Consider the following 23,612-nt stretch of genomic DNA (forward strand, 5'->3'; position numbering starts at 1 on the left):
TTTAAGGAATAAACAAAAAAAACAAAAACAAATAAAAAATGTTCTCATACTTATTTCAGTGTAGTACTGTATCTGCCTATCGGGCTCTTGCTCTCAGTGTATCAATATCTTAAAATGTATTGTTCACATCTAGATACCTTAATTCACTTAAATTTTAGCACTATTATTTTTGGGAGTAAGTATTTAATTGACAATATCCAGCTACCCTATTAAATAAAATTAAAAGAGAACCTCCCATTAAGGCCTAAGTAATCACAAACTTTTTAAGAAGACAACTGAGAATAGAGTCTTGTAGTCTTTCTGTTAAAAAATAATGACTGAATAATCTCACAGCTTGTGTGGTGCAAAAATGTGTTCCAATAAGCAGCTAAAATTTATTTAGGATTTGTGATTGATTGCTCCTTAGATGCCATTTATTGTTTACCAATGATTTTTGCTGTGGTGGGATAGTGGTTTACTGTTCTTACTCCCCCTGGCCTCTAGGGGTCCTTGCCTGAACACCAGACTACCCACCCGCCAACAGAGCCAGGGGCATGTGTTCTGTGTTAGGCAGATATTTTGCTTTGGTACTTGCACATTTACAGTTACCTCATTTTTTCCATGTTTGTATTGGGGGGGGTGGGGTGAGAAAACAACTAATATATATTATATATAGGAAATGGTTCTTAATGTTATAATTTTTCATTCCATTGGAATCATATTGTTTGTAGCATTTAACATAACTAGTTATAGTGTATTATATATACATCGGTATACTGTTTGAAATTTTTAAGATTTGTACTTTTTTTAAATGAAAGTTGCTAGTTATGCTTTACCAAGTAGTGCAATCATACTTTTTTTTAATTGTTGTGGCTGATTTGAGAGAGTTGTTCACTAATAAATGTATGATGTATACCAATATCACACTTGTGTCAGTATCTTGACTTGATGCGTTCAAAAATTAATTGCATTGCTCATATCAAAATGATAGCTTCACAAGTATTGTTTAACTTTGTTATAATTCAACACTTTTGACATTTGATCGGTGTAGCAGCCGCAGAGGCAGAATCGCTCGTCTGTTAACAGTTCACATTACTGCTTTTACTGTAGATATAAATTAACGGCTATTTATTAAATCGCTAAAAAAGAAAAAATTATAGCTTACTCTCAGCATTTGTTCCATTCATAGCCAGGCAAACAAACCAGTCATAACATTTACAAGCAGGTGAAGAGAGAACAGGTACGCCTCATTGAGTACATTCTCAAAGAATCCACATTTTTTAAATGTTTTAATTTATAGTTGGAAAATTACATCTTTACATGACGAGCCCATTCAGATGTTAAACAGGCAAAATAGGCATCTATGAATAACCACAGGCACACTATGGGCCGACTCGTACTATACTAGATATAGCCACGTGTAAAAGCTGTGGCTTCCTCTCAACATTGGATTTTTAAACTTTGTTATGAGCTTGAGGCAGTCCACCTCTAACATAGCAACCAACCTGCATTTGGTCATTTTATGACACAGAAGAGTCAACTTGTTTGCATAAAAAAAAAGAACAAAAACAAATGTTAAAGTACTGTGAATCTCAGGTTTGTTCTTAAATATCGAAACTATATACAAGGGCATGGCTCATATGAAACAGGGTTCCCACGGTTCCTTCATGTCCAAATCTCCACCAACCTGCTCCCCGAAGTATTACATTTGCTCTCCACAGAACATGGATTAACAATCACAGCAGTGCTAAACCCAAGTTATACCAGCTCTATGCTTCTTGGTCACTGTGGAGACAAACTTAAAGCAAAAAGGGTGTTTGAATTGGGACAAATGGATCAAACAGGTGATCAAACATGTCTTTAGTTTGTCCGGCTTTAACGATAGCACAAAGAAATAGCCTTGGAATTAACACCGTCACAAGAATCCATACATACTCAATGTCCATGCTGCATCCTACATGTATCACTTACTGTATAAGCAACCTCGCTCAGTTGCGCAGACAGAATCCAGATTCATGTTTTGCACAAAAACTTAAGCTACCGTTTCAGTACATAATCCTTTGGTGCAACAGTTACGGGAAAGGAAGTACAACTGGCTTTGAGAAGAGTAAACAGGAAATGGAAAACACACTCCTTCGCCCTCGCAGATACAAAGATGATGAGTTCAAGGAAAGACTTCAAGAAGCAATATTTATTTGATAAAATTCAAGACGTTCCAGGCTATTGGGAACCCTGTAAACACGACCAAATGAGGACTGGATGCAGGGCGGTTTAAATTTTTTCCAGGTTAGGATTTTATCTCAATGATCCCTTGTGCATAATGGCCATTTAACAAAAGAAGGAAAAGGGGGGATGGAGGAAAAATGTGTTTTCCACGTGGAGGAGGTATGCAATCTGTTAATCGTCCGTTAGGTCCTGAACAAAAACGACCTCGGAGCGGCTAAGTCCCGCCTCCTTCAGTGTTGGTGGGTTGGGCTGCTCCTCGGTTGGAAGGCAGGGCAAGACTCGGCGGGGGAAGTTTGTGACTATCTGAAACTTCTCTGGGGTTTCTTTCAGAGAGAAGAGGAAGTCATATATTACCTGGGAAGGAAAGACATGTGTAAGTGAGCCCTCTGGTGTTCAATGACAAGAAATGTGTAAGTGAGCACTCTTGATATGGTGTTCAATGACAAGAAATGCAACTCATCCATAATGATGTGATGATGTCCTCTTTGCTGCCATGAAACAACTTAAAATTACGGTTTACTTAAAGTCGAGCTGAACCCAAAAATGACTTTTCTTTTCTTTTAGTTCAAACACCTGGGTATTCAGTGCACCTATTTATGTATTTATGTATGCCAAAAAAAAATCTCAAAAATCTAATTTCTTTAGTTTTTCACACTTTTTCACATCAAAAGTTCATTTTTCAAGATTTCATTCATAACAGTAATTACAGTTTGCTGACGTCACCTAGGCTAGTACTATCAAATTTCTACCCCATTTCAACCAATCATATCACGACATGGCAGCTGTCAATCAAATCTTCATTTCAGGATAATTTTCTCTTCCAAATGAAGGGGAAAATGGCACCTAGTGCCTGTCATCTGGCAGAATTTCTAGCCGATAAACTAACTACTAACTTGGCCAATTATGCAAACTAAATAAAACGGTAATGTCTAAGAATGCAAATAAATGTAGCTTGTTAAAACTCGCATTCCAGGAATATTATTTACTGCAATAGCGATAGTGGCACACGCCTCAGAGAGCCTGGTTGTCAGGGGTCGCACCTTGGAGATTCCAGGCCGACGGGCTGCACTCTCCGCTCCGGCAGCTGGCTGCCTGCAGCTCGCTGAGCTCCACTCAGCCACTAACCTCGCGTCAGCAGGCTCTTCCCAAGGAGAGCGCCACAACACGTTGACTCCCACTCGATTTGGAGGCGGAACACACCAGGATTGGCCAAAGCCCAATCCAGTCCCCAGAATTGTCAAATAAAATCATCGACATACTACTATGACCCGCCTCTCAACCTGTCATCTCAGACAAGTTATGTTTTCAGTCTGAAACGGACTCTGATGCACGCGATGAATGGGTTCAGTTCGACTTTAAACTACTGGGGCTAAGCAGTTTTAAAATGAAAAGGGACAGCTTACCCTAAAATCCAAAATACATATTTTCCTCTCACTTACAGTGCTATTTATGTATCCATCTAGATCGTTTTGTGTTAGTTGCCTGCGTTTTGGAAATATCAGCCTTCTCTCCAATACAATGGAACTGGATGGCACTCGGCTTGTGGTGCTCAAAGTGCCAAAAAAAAAAAAAAACATTTGAAAAACTCAACAGCAATGCCTCTTTCCAACACAGACCTTGTTGTGAGCAGTTTCATGTCTAAACTATTTTCTTTTGACCAAACTACTCCCACTAGCTGCTGCTGCTGCTAGCTGGAGTTTCATATAGGAACTAGGTAGCAGCTAGTGGGTGTAGTTTGGGCAAAAGAAAATTGTTCCGACATGAAACTGCTCACAACAAGGTCTGTGGATTATCTTGAGTAACCGGGTCATGATTTCTGGAAAGAGACATTGCTGTTGAGTTTTTCTTTTCGTGCTTCGAGCACCACAAGCCAAATGCCACCCAGTTCCATTGTATTGGAGAGAAGGCAGACATCTCTGGGGCCGATATCTCCAAAAGTCAGGCAACTAACAAAACGATCTAGATGGATAAAAGCAGTAAAGGTGAGACGAAAAGTATGTATTTTGGATTTTAGGGTGAGCTGTCCCTTTAAGTTGAATTGTAATGCATACATTTCCACGGCCATAATGGCCTCGATGACTTTGGCCCTCACCGTCAGAGATTGCCCGAAGAGGAACCGTCTCTCTACTCGTGTGTCATTGGGCAACTTGAACACTATTTTGACACTGTCTGGATCATCCGCAGGCGGCTCTGGAGGAAGACACTCCGACTTCCTCTCCTTCTCCTCCTCCAGCGTCTACAGCCAAACAACAGAAATTGACACAACAAGCAGATTAAAAGAACGTTACATCAAGTCGTCGGTCCCAAAACAATGCCGGTTAGTTTAAAAGGAACACTGCGACATTTTGGGAGATTGGCCTATTTGCTATATTCTCGATAGAAAGACGAGAAGATAGATGGCCTTCTCTTCTCTGTGCGTGCAGTAGAAAAGTAGTTAGCTTGCTAGTTAGCTTAGCACAAGACTGGTAGTCTGCGGTATGAGCTAGCCAACAGCGCCAAAACGCTGTTGTGACTCACAAATTCACCACGTTATGAAATAATCATGTAAAATGACTAAAGATTGTAATTTGCTAAGCAAAATACATAGCCAGTATGTATTTGCCTCGTAAATTATAATGTCTCCTGATTTTTGTTATTATTTCATAACGTGGTGAATGCACGAGTCACAACATGAACATAGGAGTAACATGAGAGCGTTGGGCATGTTCCTTAAAATCTCGGTGTGTAAACAGAAGACAAAAGGTAAAGATGTCTCACCCGTCGTCTCCTCTCCTCAGCCAGAGCGCTCTGTCGGACCATCTCCTCCTCTTGCCTCACCTGATCCTCTTCCTCCCTCTTCTTCCGGTCCTTCTCCTGGTCGGCGCGGAGAGAGGCCAGATAGGCTTCGTCCTGCTGCTGCCTCAGCACTTGGGTCTGGCTCCTCTCCTCCCTGAAACAAATGCATGAATCTGTACTCCTGTACGTCGCCAACTGTAGATCAACTAGGGCTGTCACTTTTTCAAGAAAATACATTTTGGACAGCGATTCATTCAAATATATTGTGTGGGCTAAAGTAACGCTGTGACTGCCGACATGAGTTGTTGTGAATGCGGTTTATCTGTGGAGTGCCGTTTATTTGTTGCTGTATATTTTGATGATTCGTGCATGTTGGAAAATGGTCAAATGAGTGATCTGAGCTATATTTGTCCATTCTTTTTGTATGCTTTCATTCGTTTTCTTGAGTAGAAGGATGTCTGGAGGACAAGGTAGTTGCTTCATGTTATACAGTATCTACTACCTCGATAGCAGTTAGTATAGTTTTTCAATTCAGTTGAAAAAAATCGCTCCTCTTCAGAAGATAAGGATCACGTCAAACATTATAATGTGATTTTCTGTTTACCTTTCTCACGGAATATTGTTTAAACTAGCACAGTACGGAATCACATGGTTGCAAACAAGCTATAGTTTATCAAATAAAATTTCACTGGCATTTATGTACATTGATATTAGATCTTTGCAAAATCTCTCGGCACACCTGAGCTCTCAGAAGACCACTTCTGCCTCAAGGAAGGATGGACTGAACTCCGTTACCAAATACTAGGGTGTCACATTGTGAGCTTCCATGCCTACCCCAAAACAATCACGATGTGCAACTTCCAATCATCCCCCGATGTGAATGGAAGGTCATGTGTTTGCAATCAAGCAACCCGTTGGGTTTGATGAGCCTCCCTACCGTTCGAGGCGCTCCGACATCAGATATGTTTGGTTGGCATCCATGATGAAGGTGAGCTGGTTGATGAGGTCCTCTGGCTGGATGAGGCCCTCAAGTCTGCCGACCACTGTCATCTTCCGGTCCTTCAGCATGATCATGGCCAGGAACGGGTAGGTGTTCTCTCGCAATGCCTGGGACACTGAAACAAAAAGACCCACTCGAGATCAATGCAGTCCACTTCAGAGCAGTGTCTCCTCCTTCAGGTACATAGGTCTAGAACATGTCATGATCATGATTATCTATTGTTCAGGAGAAAAGGTTATTGCATACAAACGTTACAAACCATGTCTCCAAAAGGTCTGAACCAAGAGAATGAAATAAGACATTTGTTGCGATTGCTAACCATAAAAAAAGTATTTCGTTAATTTATGAGTATGTAATACTCTGTGTAATTTCTCATCTGTATATATGTCTTGGGATTTAACTGAACCATGTAGGCCTACAGCCCATATACCTGTACCATGATGTGTTATTTAAAAACAGTAGGGGCGTCCGGGTAGTGTAGCGGTAGACTCCTGCCTACCAACACGAGGGTCGCAGGTCCGCGCCCCCATGTTACCTCCGACTTGGTCGGGCGTCGATACAGGCACGATTGGCTGTCTGCGGGTGGGAAGCCGGAATGAGGGTATGTGTCCTGGTCGTTGCACTAGCGCCTCCTCTGTTCGGTCAGGGCACCTGTTCGGGGCGGACGGCAACTGGTGGGAATAGCTTGATCCACGTGCCACGTCCTGCCGGTGAAGCTCCCCGCTGCCAGGTGAAAAGAAGCGGCTGGCAACTGCACATGTGTGGTTCTATGGATATGCTAGATGCAAGTATTATTTCTGAGATCATTTTTTTTATGATTTATTTGTATATTCTTGTCATAAGTGTATCGCCGTTTGTTGCTATGTATGTTCCTTGGACATCCGCTTAATTGTAGCTAATTTATGTCTAATGCTATGATGCGTATCACCTGTGTGTCTACTCCCAGAGTGACATCATGTATCAGGTGACGAGTCTATATATTGAATGAATTAACGTGTTTTTAAATTGCCCAGATGGAGATCCATCATGGATCGAAACGTTGTCTAATAATAAAGAAGTCCAAACTACATCTCGGTGTGCGGGCTCTACCTTCTAATCAGACTGAAAGAAACAGAACAAACAGGACCCATTACATAACTTTAGCAGTGTGAGATATGGCACACATTTTCTATCACTGTATTTTTAGTTCTAACTGTGTTTATCACAGTTGTTCCTTATATCATGAGGGAATGTCTGTATTTTGCAGAGGGTTCAGCAGTGCTGTTACTTTAGCTTTTTTGCTCATTTTAAGGGAATGTATCAATTAAGTATTCTGCCTTTTGTACTTGGAACACTTTTGGGTGAAATTGAAACAAAATATGCTTGCAATATTCATACAACAAAGTCGGACCTTTTGGAACCAAATGATGGCCCTGTCATAAAAGACATGGCCCTTTCATAGGTCGCTTTCACATATAAGCCGTTTGGTCGGCTTAAACCGCGCCAGAGTTCGTTTCCTCGGATAGTGCGCTTCGTTTGGGGTGGTGTGAAAGCGCAAACGAACTCTGTTGCGGAACAAACAAACTCTGGTCCGCTTGAAAACGTGGGTCTCGGTTCGTTTGCAAGTGAACTCTAGCGCGGTTCGTTTGGGTGGGAAAGCAAACCGAACCAAAAACAAGAGCAAATATAGGAAAGGCAGTGTATCATGAGTAGAAGGCGGTAGAAGGAAGCAAAACACTGCAGTGCGCACACACACGGGTCGGTGCGCACCGCGCTGCCTCCCTCGTCTCATCTCATGTTGGACGCAACAGCTCGCTGCCTCGTCATCTGCTGCTCATATTGGGCGCATTCTTGTAAAATATTTATTTGATAGTAACACCAAAATAAAACCAGAAATCACAAGATTGCATAAAGGTGGTTTCTCTATGGGTTGTGTTTCACGGCTTCACTTGTGTTGTTCAGTCAGCCCTCAGCAGGCAAGGCGGCAGAAGAGGAGAGATTTCCCCTCTATATTCTGTCCAATAGACGAGTGACCGTATCGACCACATGACATTGTTCAGAAAGTTTGGTGCTTGTGACAAATTGCTGTGTGAAAGAGAACCGGACCAAATAAAAAATTAAACAATGTTGCAACTTCACCCCCCCCCGAATCGAATGTGAAAGCAACCATAGACAATCTCTTCGTTGTTCTTTTGGCTTTCACTTACGTTTCCCACATACACAATGACACACAGGTGCTACAGCAACCCTACATGTGTTTTCAGCCATTTTGCTGAACTACTTTGAAAACTACTTTATGTTAAAGGAACAGGTCATCCTAAAATCCAGTTTTGGAGTTTTGGAGATATCGGCCACAGAGTTTCTGGCTTCTCTCCAATACAATGGAACTGGATGGCACTCAGCTTTTGGTGCTCAAAGTGCCAAAGAAATACATTTGATAAACTCAACAGCAATGTCTCTTTCCAGAAATCATGACCCGGGTACTCAAGATAATCCACAGACCATGTCTGACCATGAACTAGCTAGCAGCTAGCTAGTTCCTACAAAATAAAATAGTTCCTACATGAAACTGCTCACAACAAAGTGTTTTTTTTTTGGTGCTTCGAGCACTACAACCCGAGTGCCATCCAGTTCCATTCTATTGGAGAGAAGGCAGAAACTCTGCGGCCGATATCTCCAAAACTCAGGCAACTAACACAAAACAATATAGATGGATAAATAGCACTACAAGTGGGAGGAAAAATATCTATTTGGGATTTTAGGGTGAGCTGTCCCTTTAAGTCTATAAAATGGAAATACCCAAAGCTTGTTTGCTTTCAGCCTTTTTTTTAAAAGACAACGGACACTAAACCAATGAATATACTGACTTTACTGATATTCATATTGATCAGAACACATATAGCTGCTGGTAAGGAGTTAGGCAATTCAATCCATTATGCATTTTGACTCGCCACGACATGTTGTAATTATAGCTGCCAGGAAACAGAAGATCGGTACATAATAGTGTACCGTTATCTAAATGCATCTACCTCTGTATCCCTCAGGCTTGCTGGTGGAGCATGACCAGAAGAGCATTCGTGTGTTGAGGAAGGCTATGACCTCTTCTGTACATAACGTTGCGCTGGAAAGAGAGAAATCAGTAGAACAAAATCAATTATTCAACAGAGCGCAATGCTTTCATGTGCACATGGTTAGATCAATCTAAAAATAGTATGCTTTCAAATGAAATTTACCAAAAGCTCGTGTGCCTTCCCGGCATGCGGCACAGAGACTGTTCTGATAGCCTGGTGCTAGCGAACACATCTCAATCAAAACAAATAACATTACCGGCAGAACTCGTCGGTGTCTTGGTGATCCTCCCCGTGAAGGTACACTAACAAGTAGCGGAGCTCGCGTTTGGCATCATTCAGTGCCTACACGTTTCAGGGTAAACAAAAGCAATACAACATGGGAATGAATTTCACCTTGCTCAACATTCTGTGGTTTGTGAAGCAAGGATAATGCAGCACCCATATCCTGCATAGATATATACACGTAGATACGGCGTTGGCTGTGGTCCGTACATCAACATCAACGCCATTTTGTTCTGGTCAAGTGCAGGCTATAAACAAATGGAAGTAAACAGGGGAGCTGTGGTTTTTTATGGATAGAAAGCACTATGTCGTTTACATTTGTCAATCGATATTTAAGGGCTTATGATCATATATGTTGCTCATTCACTTTGAAATACTGGGGGAAGGGAATAGAAATATCTAACGTTAGTGGATGCAACGATCATCTGTCTGGACATGACTGATGGATATCTGATACACAACCAGCACTGCACTTCACTCATAGTAAGTGACTACTCCTCCAAACATACAGCCTACAGTAACTGACTACTTGCCTTAAAGTTTATACAGAGGTCATGTCTGAGAACATATAGCCTACAGCAGAGCCGTGTATATAGACGGTTTTAACTTGACAACAAAAACATTCTAAATTGAACCCCCGCTCACTTCCTATTGCAGTGTTTGCTATGGACATAAAAGAAAAAAAAACATTCAAGTGCAGGACTGACCATTCCGTGAAAACCGTCTATAGAAGAGTCGCGACATCGCCATTCACTCCAATGGACCAGTTTTTTTACTCTCAAGAGTTCCACGAAGTAAGGTCCTGGATTAAGCAGCACTGTCGAGTTGCAGCAAAATGGACAGTTTGTGTTGTACTATAAAAATAAAAATACATCTTGAATCAAATTGTACATTATCAGCTTTATTTTAGCATTCAAAAGTACCACGAGACCCTTTCCTGGCTGTTTATTGGCTAATGAGTCACGCATTTTGGTCCTCCGCTGACGCCATTCTCTCTCTAGGACACTAGCTTACAGCAGAGCCGTATAATAGAAGAGTTCCGACATCTCCATTCACTCCAATGGACCAGTTTTTTTCCAGGAAGTAAGGTCCTGGAACTCTTGAGTAAAAAAAGCAGCACTGTCGAGTTGCAGCAAAATAGACAGTTTGTGTTGTACTTTGAAAGGGTTTTTCATCCCTTTAATCAAATTGTACATTATCAGCTTTATTTCAGCATGCAAAAGTAGCGCGAGACCCATTCCTGGCTGTTCATTGGCTAATGAGTCTTGCATTTTGGTCCTCCGCTGACCCCACTCTCTCTCTAGAGGACACTAGCCTACAGTAACTTACTACTTGCCTTAAAGTTTCTACAGAGGTCAGGTCATATCTGAGAACATATAGCCTACGCTGTTTGCATATATTTAAAAAAAAAACCTAACGGGAGCTCCTCTTGGTGTGCGGATCATTCTTTTTTCACTGTGAGAACATATAGCCTCCAGTAACTTACTACTTGCCTTAAAGTTAATACAGAGGGGTTTTTGTCATGTCTGAGAACATGCAATTTCTCTCTCTCGTTATATCTGTATCCTTTCACTGCTATAGACAGCATACTGACTACCAGTGTGTCACCATTTAATTGCTATTTGCCAGTTTTGAATGATGGTCAATTATTAGTATTTAAAAATGCGCTGTTTAGATTTTTTCCCGCAGTACTTCAAAGTGAATGAGCATATATCATCATAAACCTTGAATATAAAAATGACTAATTGAAATCGGTTGAGAAATGTAAACGATGTAGTGCTTTTTATGCAGAAAACCCACAGCTCCTCGTTCACTTCCATTTGTTTACAGCCTGGGCTTGACCGCCAGGCTAGTATGACTGCCACATTGACTTAGCATTCCAATTAACAGCAGCAGCCAATGCGGTATCTACGTGTATATATCTATGCATATCATGGTTGTGATCTTTTTTTTAATTATTATTATTCAGTAACATGGGTAATAACTGTCATATCTCGAACATTATTTCACCCATTTTAAGAACAGAACTGGCAACTAGGACCTAAAAACACTCATTCATTTTTGCGATAGGAAATGATGACAACACTTGAGGACGGACGGAGCACCGGCACACCAAGCTTGTGAACTCACCTGGCTGTATGTTCCCTGGTAAAATACAGGATGTGACCGGCCATACTTCTCCTCAAAGCTATGAATAAAGGACACAACATCTCCGACAGGGTCTGTGACACGGCCACGAGGATCCGGCCTGACGAACCGCAGGGCAAACCTTCCAGAAGAAAAGAGAAGACACCGTGTCACTGTGTAATCAATTATCCTCATCTATCCAGAGGTTCTGTGTCATTCAAAGTGCATGAATTACCTGAATATGTCCAGAAGTGTGTAATATGTAAATCTGAAAGGTAGCATTATCAAGTAGTAACTCCATCCTAATAATCCCTGGGAAAAAATTGTGGAGAAACATTTTTTTGGGGATTAACAACGAAGTCAAGACATCACTCGGACCAAACTATCCTTTCACCATTGACTTGTTAAACTATGGTCTAAAGCTAAACACCCCAGGCTTTAATGGATCATATAATCACTATACCTTATTTATGTCAAAATGTCTGACACTGTCCAGAAAAATATGGATTGATCAAGATCAAGTGTCTCCTCTCTCCTTTACAGTGTGGTTTTGTGGCAAGCCAGAAGATTATTTTCGACACAATATTGTACGAAGAATCCCATATATTCTATTGTGGAGTGTAAATATTGTTGAACCCCTATTCGAGCTCAACAGTCAGTTTCATTCTAATGCACATGCACGAAAGCCTGTAGACCTACCCTGGGTTGTGGCCTTGAGACGATGTAACTATATACTCTATGGTCTGCTGTGTTGACCTGTAAGGGTCTGGATGGTGGAGGGTTAAACACACTGGGAACTCCTTCCTGTTCATTGAGTCTGTCTTGTACTGCAGCCTGAAACACAAAGGATCACTGTGTTAGCCCACCATACCAGGCCTACATTAATAATAACTACTTCAACAAACCAGAACAAAACACACTTCCTGCCGTCTGTATAGGCTACATGACAAACAGACCCATGACAATGCAATTTGTGTTCTCAGTGATTTTAACGTCATGCTTCAACCTGTCATTATGTGATCTTACCTCTATATTCCAATTATGCTGTTCTAATGTACGCCGACATTGGTCCATTGATTCCAAACCGGTCAGGTCCTGCCGGGAGAGGAAAAGAAATCAGACTGCAGGCCTTTACGCTTGATAATGAGTGCATCTATAGTCTGATATATTGGTAGAGATATTGTCTGGTTTGCTGTCAAGTTCTCCATATGATCAACAAGAATAGATCTAGCTTGGTTAACAAAATATAAGCACACAAGGGAACTATTTAGCTATATAGCTAGCGTTAGCTAAACTGGCACCTATTTAACGTTCATTTATAGAAACAAAACGAGTTAGCTAATGGTAATCCCAAGTAGCATGGGTGACGTTAGCTTTCTGACTCCGAGTAAGGTTGATCGAGCGATTTTAATGGTTAGCCAACTGTCCACAAGAATAGTTAGCCAGCGAAGATGGAAGGGGAAGAAAAGTTATACGAAACACATATAACGTTAACGTTACAAAAATCGACGTTACTTAGAAAACTGTCCATTTAGTGTTATAACGTTAACTGATAACATCCATAATAGACTGTTCAGCACAACAGTTGTGTCGCCGACAAACTCATCTGTCAGTTTTCATGATTTTCACGCTAACGTAGTAACTTAGCAAGCGGCTGATAGCTAAGCTACGGTTAGCATCCGATGTAAAGTTATTGTCGACGTTAAAAACGCAATCTGGTTAATAGTAGTTACTAGTTAGTTCACAAAGTTCGATCATTTTCTCGGTAACAGTAAAGAGTATACATGTTATTCTGGCCCGCTAACTCGTTAGCTGGCTTAGCTAATGGCTAGCGTTAGCACCGCTGTAGTCGTTGACGGGTATCGTTAGGGGCTGGGGTAACGTTATCGAAGTTGACTGTGCAAAAAAAGCGTTTTAACAGACGTGGCTTTCATTGTATACAATAATTTAGTATCCTGGGTCAATTATTAACACATGAGGTTTAAATCAGAACCATGTTAGTGTTGGATTTAGGCTGTCTACCTGAAATTGGAGGAGTTTTTCGGTCTGCGCCTGAGATAATTCTTGCTCCTCTGGCGCCGCCATCTTACCTCGCCAATCATCTAGCAAGGCGTTGAACGACGTCAACTTTCTTTCCCGGTGCTGCCTCTGTTTGTCAAGACCACTGTTGACTACTGCCGCCTAGCGTGCAGGATGTGATCAAGAGGATCTGTGCTCAGAGGTTGGTGCACATCACTGATACTACTAACTGTAAACACGGATTGTAGTGTTTTGGGGGATTTGCCCATAATGCATCATCTTATTATTACATCGTAACAAGGAGTATCTAACTGATAATAATACTTGCATATATCAAACTGGCCCTCCCTTTCTTTTTTTTTCTTAAGATTATTTTTTTGGGCATTTTTGCCTTTATAGGACAGTAGATAGACCGGAAAGGTGGGGAGAGACAGGAGATGACATGTGGCAAAGGTCCACGGGTCAGATTCGAACCCAGTCCTGGGCTAGCCTGGGTAAACCCAGCCTCCACGTGACCTCTATCCATGTGCTGTCACTTGTGACTGTCACTAGTGGGTTTACCCAGGCTAGTCCTGGGCCACAGCCACCGGGATGCCCCTGGCCCTCCCTTTCGGCTTTCACGCACGTCTTGTGTGCTTGTCTGTAACAAATTAGTTATTCAACCTCCCTTAAAATAACTCTCTCACACAAACACACACTAGGCCATTTGCACATTCTGTATAGTGAAAATGCATTTATTTACACATTTTTGGTCTGAGTTCCATGAATCTTCTCTGATTAAAAAAGAAATTCTAGTGATTTATGTGAATGTCTAAAAATAAAAAGTTGGTAAAAAAAAAAAAAAAAAGTTTCAACTGTTTTTCTATCAGTGTGGTAGCGTACATACAAACCAAAGTTGACACTATTCCCCCAGGCCTTAATCTTTTAATTTTCTTGCTCTATCAACTCATAAGAAACACAATGCAAAAATATTAAGCAAACAATGCAATGACACAAAATGGGTGAGATCAAGAAATAATCAGTTCCACAATATCAAATTTGCATGTCCTAATTGATGAGGCGATGAGGCCCCTCTGGTCACTTCTTTCCCTCCACCATAATGATATGGTACCCGTGCTTGGTCTTGACGGGAGGGTCTGTGTAGACGGGTTTATCCATGGAACTGACAGCCAGGGCAAACGCTGCATCCTGGAAGGGTCCGACCATCGACCCCCGTGTCATCCAACCCAGATCACCCTGTCAGGACCAAAACAAAGCAGTCATGATGCAAACATATCTCAAAGGAAAGCTCATAATGTGCACCTTGTATAGCACAAAACAAATGGGTGTGGTTCAGTGTCTTGCTCATGGACACTTCACCATGCTGCCAACTCCCCAATACGATGAACCTTGCGAGGCAGCTGGATTCACGGCGAGATCATGATCACATGACAAATCCATCTTGCCATGCTATTGGTTTGAATCCGAACCACCAGTGGTTCGCACCAATCAGTGTCCTATGATTGAAAGGGTTTCCCGAGCAACTCGTTCCCAGATGTTTATGTGAAAAAAAAACCCATCTGGCAGCGTCAGCTTAAGAAAACTTGTGTTCTGACACCAACGTCTTGCAATGTAAAAAACAGTTATTGTGTCTTGATAAATATCACTACCACAGGCAGCAGGGTGGCCTGGTGGTTACAAGACTATCCTGTAACAGGAAGGTACAAGATTCAAGGTAAGGATGGCTGGGCAATTAACCAAAAATGTATCAAAACCAACATTTAGAACCTCTAATTGACTTAATCTTTCTCATATCAATTAATCCGTTGAACAAGACGTGAGCGTGGCTTCAGCGTGGTGTGAACCCCCTCAACGACCCCTGGGGGTCCCCGGACCCCCATTTGAGAACCACTGCTTTAACGTGTCCATGGGTCCTGGAGTGAGACACTTCACCCATAAATGCTTATTCATTGCAAGTGACTCTGGATAGGAGTGTCTGCTGAACAGCTAAATTGGAATTGTAAATTGTATTATTCTTATTATTTTTACAATATCCAGGTATATAGATCCAAGTTTTATTGTGCCGACTTGACTTTGTGGATTCAATTTAGTTTGCACCAATGACCACACCACCCAAGTGTGACACAAGGTCGGTGAGCCAGCTAGGCTGGACGCTGGACACATGGCTTTCCAGATCATAAAGTGTGACCAAGCAAATCATTACCTCGTATCAGAGGTTTTCAGTTCCTATATTACACTGTCAGAGGTGAAGCACAGAGGAGGGTAGCTTGAATCAAGCAGTAATGGAGCAGCCATAATGGGACTCAAAGAAAAATGTATACTTCATTGTGTGAAGTGTAGTCGTGATCATGACTGCATGTTCTTACTCCTTGTCTGGCTTTGTCTTCGCTAAACTGTGATGCTACTTCGCTGAAACGGACTCCGGCCTTCAACTTCTCCATTGCCTCCATGCATTTGCCATGTTTTTCACACAGTATGTGCCGAACCTGGGGGGAAATCACAGATTAACAGGACTCATGACTTGTGAACAACATACAATATGTGGGTCAGACATCTCGAGGAAAAGCTGCAGTTGAGCTGTAGACTAACTGAAATAATTCTAGAGTAGTTTATGCTTAGTTAATGTACAACATCCTAGTATACCAGTATACATGCCAAAACTTGAAAACTTACTTTTGCTTTCTCACAAATTACAACCTCTGTATACCAGACTGTGACAAAAAAAACTGACTGTGACACTTTTTCCCAGTAATGAAGACGATACAAGCTGCTTGAAACATCTCCTGGGGCCTACTTAGGTACAAGATACGCTGGTGTATGTATCCTCACTAGAGCCACTTTCAGACATGAACTCTGGACTATGTCCGCTGAATCAGGTCCGAACATTCCCCTTTCAGACAAGACGCACTGTTGTTTTAAATTTCACACAAATACATCCTCTGGTGTAGAGTAGGCTAGAGCAGTGTTTCTCAAATTCTTTCACATCAAGGACCCCTAAACTGACACAAATTAGACCACGGACCCCCAACGTTAGCGTATTTGTTAAGATTTTGTCCCAGAGTCCCCCATCTGATGACCTTATGTAGAAGAGACAGTCTGGCTTGAGATACTAACAGGAAGTGTAAACACAATCGGAACCGATTGTGTTGACACTTCCTGTGGCAGAGCTTATCCCCGCAGCCTGCTTCCAGTGAGTCACTAGATTTGACCAGAGAGACAATCTCTTCTTTGACCAGGTAAAACAGCTGGCGTTTTGAACATGAAGTCGTAATACAAACGGGTCAAGTGGGTGGGGCTACATAAAGTGAATAGAAATTAATTATTCCCATTTTTTTCTGGGGACCCCTTGGAACCCCATGATTCAAGCAAGGACCCCTGGGGGTCCCAATTTATGAGAACCACTGGAGTAGAGAGTGCGGGGGGAGGGAGCCAAATGCAATATGCTTCTCAGATGTCACATGACTGGGCCATCAATTAAGAGAAAAGGGCAACTTTTTGAACGATATAGTGATAGAGAATAATTAACTTGAATTTAAACACTTTCTTCTCCTGCCTGTCTCCCCTTACCCCCTCCAACTCATGTTGTGTGGTGATGAATGAGGAGAGGAAAGGAGTGGTGGAACACAAGAGCTATGGGAGGCAAGCTATACTCTACTGGTTTGTTAAAATTTTCATCCGTAATTAATTTAAACTTTGGACTTTGCATTACAATTCTGCCCAAATGTATACACTTCCCAGGTTGTTACCTTAACAGAGGTGCCTCCTTTTTGTGCCTTTTCTTTCTTGTCAGTCTCTCCACCTGCTGAGGCAGCCCCTGCACAATAACAAGGTTTGTCAATTTCAATATACAATATTTTGAGTAGCGTTAGACAACCTAATGACTGTTGAATGACTCATAGGGAAGCAGGTCTTGTAGCTGTATGCTAACGTTCCTACTAAACGTTAATGTGGCTGTCTTTAGCTAGCTAGCTTAGCTAGCTAACGACATGATCTAGACAGGCAGATTAAGAACAACACGAACCTTTACCACCCTTGCCACCTTTCCCTTTTGGTGGCATTATAGAGGAACGTATAACGTTAGTGAATTTCAAGCAATACTGAAAAAGGCAAAAGTGCAGTTAGTTTGCGTCCATGCTATGTTGTTGTGATAAACATGCGGTAAATCTGCGCATAGAGCGCCAGTGGACTACAACTTCCAGCCAAACAAGAAGACCTCGCGGCTTCACGCGTGCGCATTGCGCACGTCTGTACAACACGCTCAAGGTAACCGCGCTAGTCGTCGACCCAACAAACAAAAAATAAAAACATAATTTACGCATCTCCTGGTTAAGCATCTCCAGCATTGCTGCCCTCAGTTGGTAGGAATATTTAAACCAATTAAAATTCACACCGGTGCTTGTCGGTTTGCAACCTTTTTTAGCGACTGTCCTACCTAAACCTAAGCCTATTTAACAGGGCTTGACTGTTAGTTACTATGGCAACGAGGCTAAACACAAGGGGGCATGACGTAGGCCTATTTGTTTTGGATGACAGGTCTGTCTGTTGATTACCTCGACGCTGTTTCATGGATTAAAATTCGTTTATTCGTTGGCTCTACAGCTAGGCTATGGAGAAGTACGAGAAGGTGCTGTGTTTGGGCAGGGGAGGAGCAGGGGAGGTGTTCCTGATGAGGCACGCAGACACCAAGAGCCTGCACGCAGTGAAGAGGATCAAAGCAGACGACTCCAGCAAAACAAAAACACACAGGGCTATTCTTCAGGAGGCCGACATCATCGGGAGATTGGAGCACCCTCACATAGTAAAATGCACTGATGCCTTTGTGGACAGTGAATTCATTTACATTGTAATGAACTACTGTGACGGTGGCACTTTAGATGACAAAGTAAAAGAGAGGATAACAGGGGAGTACTTTACAGAGAATACTGTGATGGAGTGGTTTGTACAGGTCACCACGGCATTGAAGTACATCCACGTGGCAAAAATACTTCACAGGGACATCAAAACCTCAAATGTGCTCCTCACAAAAAGAGGTGTGGTGAAGTTGGGGGACTTTGGGATATCCAGAGTCATGAGCAACACCCTGGACATGGCTTCCACGTGTGTTGGGACACCCAGCTACCTTAGTCCCGAGCTGTGCCAGGACGTCCCGTACAGCTCAAAGTCTGATATCTGGGCTCTTGGCTGCCTGCTGTATGAGGTCTGCTCTCTGCAGCCGCCGTTCGCAGCCACAAACCTCCTGAGTCTCTTCTACAAGATCACCAGAGGAGAGTACAGTTCTGTGCCCAACGTATACTCGGACAACATCTCCTCTCTCATCCGGGTAATGCTCTGCCTCAATCCAGAAAACAGGCCCAGTGCTGCCTGTATACTTGGCATTGCCTATGTGCGAGATCACCTTGGAGAATATGTCAGGCACGGAGAGACAAACCAAGATGGCGACTGCGTTGCTGTGATGCGGCCTGCAGCGGACAGCTGTGACGGGATTCTTACAGAAGATAGAAACACAGGCATTGGCATGACACCCGGGACAGATTTGATCAGTCAGTGCCACTCAGGCGAGGAGGGAGGCCGCAGCATGGAGGCCTGTTCCGGCGACGCACAGGAGGAAGACACACTCAGTGTTGGTGGACAGACACAGGAGGAAGACACACTCAGTGTTGGTGGACAGAGCGACTACCCCGAGGACTTTGACGACGACGATGACAGCTTGTCCTCTGTAGGGGAGCACAGTGAGCAAGGACGCTCTAGTCCTGTGAGGTCGCCAATAAGCGACGGTGCTACTGAGCCTTTCGGTAATTGCTTACTTTCTAAAGGAGTGTTCTTTAGACTGATCCTGGATTTAACCCTGCTGTTCAGTTGTGTCATTGTTATAACATGCATTGGTTATCCAACAGATTGACATGTTCTTTGGACAGTAGAATAAAAAAAAGAATAGATCTCTTGATGTTCTACTGGCCGTGTGAATTCATAGACAAAATACTTGATGTAAACACTGCACGTGAAACCCAATTGTTGTAGGTAGTAGCCTACATTATACTCTCAAAGATCAGTCAATCTGATGTCTCAAACGGCACTCCAGTGATATATGATCATATTAATTATAATGAAACAGGAGTTGTCATATTTACACTACCAAATCTACCCCCCCCCCCCCCCCCCCAGAAAAATGGCAACCTGAGAGCAAATTTCAGAAATAATTGTTGCTTCTGAATCAAGTTCAACGATGTTTTGTCTGGTGTCTACCATTTTTTAAATGTATTTAACCTTGTGACAGAGACCTGTCCAAAACTGTGAGTTAAAAACACGTAACACACCTGACCCAGCGGAGAGACAAGGAAGTGACTTGGATATACCATCTCACAAAGGCCTTAAACTCGTTAATTGAGATGAGTCTTCATTTTTAGATAATTTTGCAGCCTGTTCTCAGTAGTACAGCTATCTCAGTGTGCGCGTTGGGAATTGACAATTGCAAACAATCATTGGATTTTAGACGATTTAGCCACTTTAGAATAAATATTATTTCTTGCGCTGATAGCTCTTTCAATTTCTTTACGAATCCATATAGTTTGTCTTTCGAGAAGCATGTAGCGGTTTTACCATATCAGATTCTCAATACAGCAGTTTGTATTTTTCAGATACAGCTCTGGCCAGTTCATCAATAGAATTTTCATTGTTAGAATTCAGGCCAGTCTGAACCCCATTCAATGCATGCAACCTTCGTTGTTGCTGGTGGCTGTCAGACAAGTAGGAATCAGGTGTACCAAGTTCTAGTTTAAGTTCCCCCCAGGTGTCAAATGGTGTAGAATAAGTCAGCAATTTTATGCTTTCTTTCTTTCTTTTTTTCATGCACAGTTTTTGTGTGCAGTCGGTAGTGCTACACACACACATATACAGTAGAAGCACTCAAAGAATAGCCGGAGCTGATGTTTCACTAGAACAAAAGTCAATGCAATCCTAGCATGAACGTTTCCTCTAGTACCTCAGTGGCACAACACTGACTCAGCACACCTTTGCCCTTCCTCTGCAGCAGTGACTGCTGAGGCTTCAGAGCCAGGAGAGTATCCAGATGACTTTGAGGAAGATGAGGAGGAGGAAGACCATGGGGATACAGCAGCCTCCGTCCACACAGCTGCTCTTCAGCTGCCGGCCGAACGGAACGACGACGTACTGGAGGAAGAGTTTCACCTGTGCGATGCTGGAGGAGTGACCATCACATTGAAAGCCTTGAGGGAAAGGTGCATCGCAGGTAAGAACCTTGCATTGCACTGCACAGTGGAGTGAAATAGGGAGTTTAATAGTTAGAACAGCATTATCTAGTCATTGAGTGATTCTGTGTGTTTATCATTGCAGAGGACATGGGGCCTTCTCTCTTCGAGGAGATTAGAGGAGAACAGTTTGAGAGAGGTCTTGGTCCAAAAGACTTACCGCCGCAGTTTGAGCACAGAGTCGGAGCAGAGCATCTGGAGACCTGCTACCTCATATTTACTACTGACCAAGAGACATCATAGGAAGTGCTCGGTAACGCACTGCTAGATGATAGTCCACAATGAAAACACTTGTTGGAGCTAGAGAGACTCAACCAGGTCCTGGTTAGTCTGTGCTGTTTGTGCTCCTGATCAGTTAAACTAATATTCCTGGATCATGTTACTAATCACTGTCCTAAGGAGGTGGTAATGTCACGAATATGGGTCACTGGAATCTTTTAGTGAAAATACCACCGCTCGTCCGGTATCAGACGTTGTTGCTGAGGTGCTGGAGCTTGAGACGATCAAAATGAGTGAAAAAAGCTAGCCTGGGTAAACCCAGCCCCCAGTGACCTGCTCTCAGACAGACCCTGCTCACTAGTCACTGAGAGCAGGTCTGAGAGCAGGTCACGTGGGGGCTGGGTTTACCCAGGCTAGAAAAAAGCAGCGTCCGCACACTCAAATCTGGGCAGAGATCTTCTTTATTGCAAGCTTTCGGTCATAGACCTTCTTCAGGCAGATGGGATCTTTGAAAATAGCACTTAATGTCAATGAAATCTGTATTCTGCACACGTTTACATGTAGATTCATTCAGATGGATGGAATTATATAGTATGTCTTGTTTATCCGAGCACATAGCTTATCTTGAATGTGAAACTACAATTATTTAATGTTCTGGGTGTTATGGCTTTATTGCATTGTGTATTACAACCTTAATCATGACTTTAAACCCCTCATATAAAGTCACCAGGTGTACATCAGCATAAGATACCTGCATTTTTTTAACCTTTTATTCACAACCTTCTCATTCTATTCTGTGCACTTTGAACCTTCTCTTAAAGTATTGACTAGGTTATAACCACATGGCCTATGTTTTAGAACTTTGTACAAAAGGTTGGTCTCTCACATTGTTGCGCAATATTATAAATACCAGGTTTTTATCTTACCAGACTAAATATAACACTTATCACACACTAATCTGTTAGTGTCACTTCCAGACACATATTTTCTAGCATTTGTTTGTCTGCATTGTGTGGATTGTTGTTCTGTCCTAACCTGACGCTGCCAGATGGGGGCGGTATTGTTTTCACAACAAGACATGGACCTGTTGTGAAAGCAATACCCCTCCCCATCTGGCAACATCAGGTTGGTTCTGTCCATCATGGTCTGAATTCAGGTTGCTGTTGAGGTGCTTTTCATTTGTGCAGGATAAAAACAAAATATCCAGTGTTCATCACAGTACACAGGTGTAACTAAATTTAACATAATTTCATTTATTGTTTGTATTACACAATACCTATTGCAAATCATGCACAATACCTTATCTGAACTTTTGTCACTATAATACCAAATATCACCCTACTTTTACTCACGTATTGTATTCTATTGTATGTTTTCTTTATTATTGTGTTAATTTTTTTTATTCTGTAAAGCACTGTGTAAACCTTGTTTAAGAAATTGCAATCAATAAAGTTTGTTCATATTATTATTATCAAGAATACTTAGTAATGATCACACACTTTGTAATGGGGGTAATGCGTGTGGAGGCGAGTCATTTACTATTAGAACAGTATTTGGTGTTTTATGACAGGAGAAAACCAAGTTCAACAGTTGAAATCAAGAATATGAGTGCCTATTACTGACATATACAGTAAAGCCAGAGGAAAGGCAAAGGATTTTACAAAAATATGGAATCCTGAGAATAGACAGTGAACTTGAAAGTGTTTTATATTGCTGCATGATTTTACTTTACCTTTCATATTCACTCTTATTTATCCATTTATTTTGTGTGTATATACAGTAGATTATATATACTATATATAATTATTTGCTTAGCCATCTTTTGTCAATTGCAATCACTTTGCAAACACACAGACAATTGGTTTGTCAGCAAGCATACTTTTCTAAATATCTGCGTCACTACAAAACCATCTTTGAAAATTGCACATAATCGTCACTCTACTGTTGGTATTTTCTCCAGGAATCTCTCAGTGTTGCTTCATGCCAATCTGCCTGTTCAGCTGGTGGGAAACAGCAAAGCAGGTGAAGTGGTGAATTAGACTTTTGAATCATGTTTTTCACTCAAAATCTCCCTTTTTTCCTCTTTGATTTACCATTGGGTCGCTGAAACACGTCCTTTGATGTACTGAGATTGCACTTGAGATATGTCCCATGGTCTCTCTAAACCTAAAAATTAAGCACTCCAAAGCGTACATCTGAAATGTTTCTCTCTGAAGTGAGTGAGCAATAGATCTGAGTGCAATAGGTTCAGGTAGATGTTGTCTCAACGGAAGGCAATGCAAAGGAAATGCGCATCTTATCATCACACGATCTTTCTGACCAAAGATTTCCCCACACATGCTCTGCAGTCTCACTTGCCCACATTTGACACACACGCACACTAGCAGTAGCTCCATGTAGGTACATGCACGCATGTTGCTCCATTAGTGTCTCCATCAACTCATGGACACAGAAACCCACTGCAAAGGAATGCCGAACGTTTTCCCATTCACTGGCACACACACACACACACACACATGGGAACATGAGTAAAATGTTTCCCTGATGAACAGAAAGGAGCGACTTGTCGCTGGCCAGCAGCCGTGGAGGTGGACAGCTGTTACAGGTTGTGCATGGTGTCCCCATCACAAGTTTGGGGACACCACATTTTTGTTCATTTTTACTCTCTGG

At 42.1% G+C, this 23,612-nt stretch overlaps 3 protein-coding genes across 3 annotated transcripts; 1 reads left to right on the top strand and 2 right to left on the bottom strand.

Moving 5' to 3' along the window:
* Positions 1 to 1,265: 1,265 nt before the first annotated feature.
* Positions 1,266 to 13,527, bottom strand: faf2 (Fas associated factor family member 2). The gene is made up of 11 exons (XM_083652072.1): positions 13,462 to 13,527; positions 12,466 to 12,534; positions 12,139 to 12,273; positions 11,675 to 11,751; positions 11,443 to 11,581; positions 9,287 to 9,372; positions 8,989 to 9,080; positions 5,918 to 6,095; positions 4,963 to 5,134; positions 4,298 to 4,441; positions 1,266 to 2,559 (listed from the first exon to the last, which is right to left on the bottom strand). The coding sequence occupies exons 1-11, from the start codon at positions 13,522 to 13,524 to the stop codon at positions 2,377 to 2,379; spliced, it is 1,338 nt and encodes a 445-aa protein (XP_083508198.1). The 5' UTR covers positions 13,525 to 13,527; the 3' UTR covers positions 1,266 to 2,376.
* Positions 13,528 to 14,191: 664 nt separating this feature from the next.
* pin4 (protein (peptidylprolyl cis/trans isomerase) NIMA-interacting, 4 (parvulin)) lies at positions 14,192 to 17,618 on the bottom strand. The gene is made up of 4 exons (XM_083651469.1): positions 17,480 to 17,618; positions 17,205 to 17,272; positions 15,825 to 15,944; positions 14,192 to 14,694 (listed from the first exon to the last, which is right to left on the bottom strand). The coding sequence occupies exons 1-4, from the start codon at positions 17,514 to 17,516 to the stop codon at positions 14,536 to 14,538; spliced, it is 384 nt and encodes a 127-aa protein (XP_083507595.1). The 5' UTR covers positions 17,517 to 17,618; the 3' UTR covers positions 14,192 to 14,535.
* Positions 17,619 to 18,064: 446 nt separating this feature from the next.
* On the top strand, positions 18,065 to 20,966 carry nek12 (NIMA-related kinase 12; the record flags this gene model as incomplete). The annotated part of the gene is made up of 3 exons (XM_083651728.1): positions 18,065 to 19,250; positions 20,486 to 20,704; positions 20,809 to 20,966. 3 exons carry the CDS (start codon positions 18,065 to 18,067, stop codon positions 20,964 to 20,966), a joined length of 1,563 nt encoding a protein of 520 aa, XP_083507854.1.
* Between the last annotated feature and the right edge of the window lie 2,646 nt (positions 20,967 to 23,612).

Source organism: Poromitra crassiceps (assembly GCF_964638095.1).
Source record: "Poromitra crassiceps genome assembly, chromosome: 15".
NCBI classification, from domain to species: Eukaryota; Metazoa; Chordata; class Actinopteri; order Beryciformes; family Melamphaidae; genus Poromitra; species Poromitra crassiceps.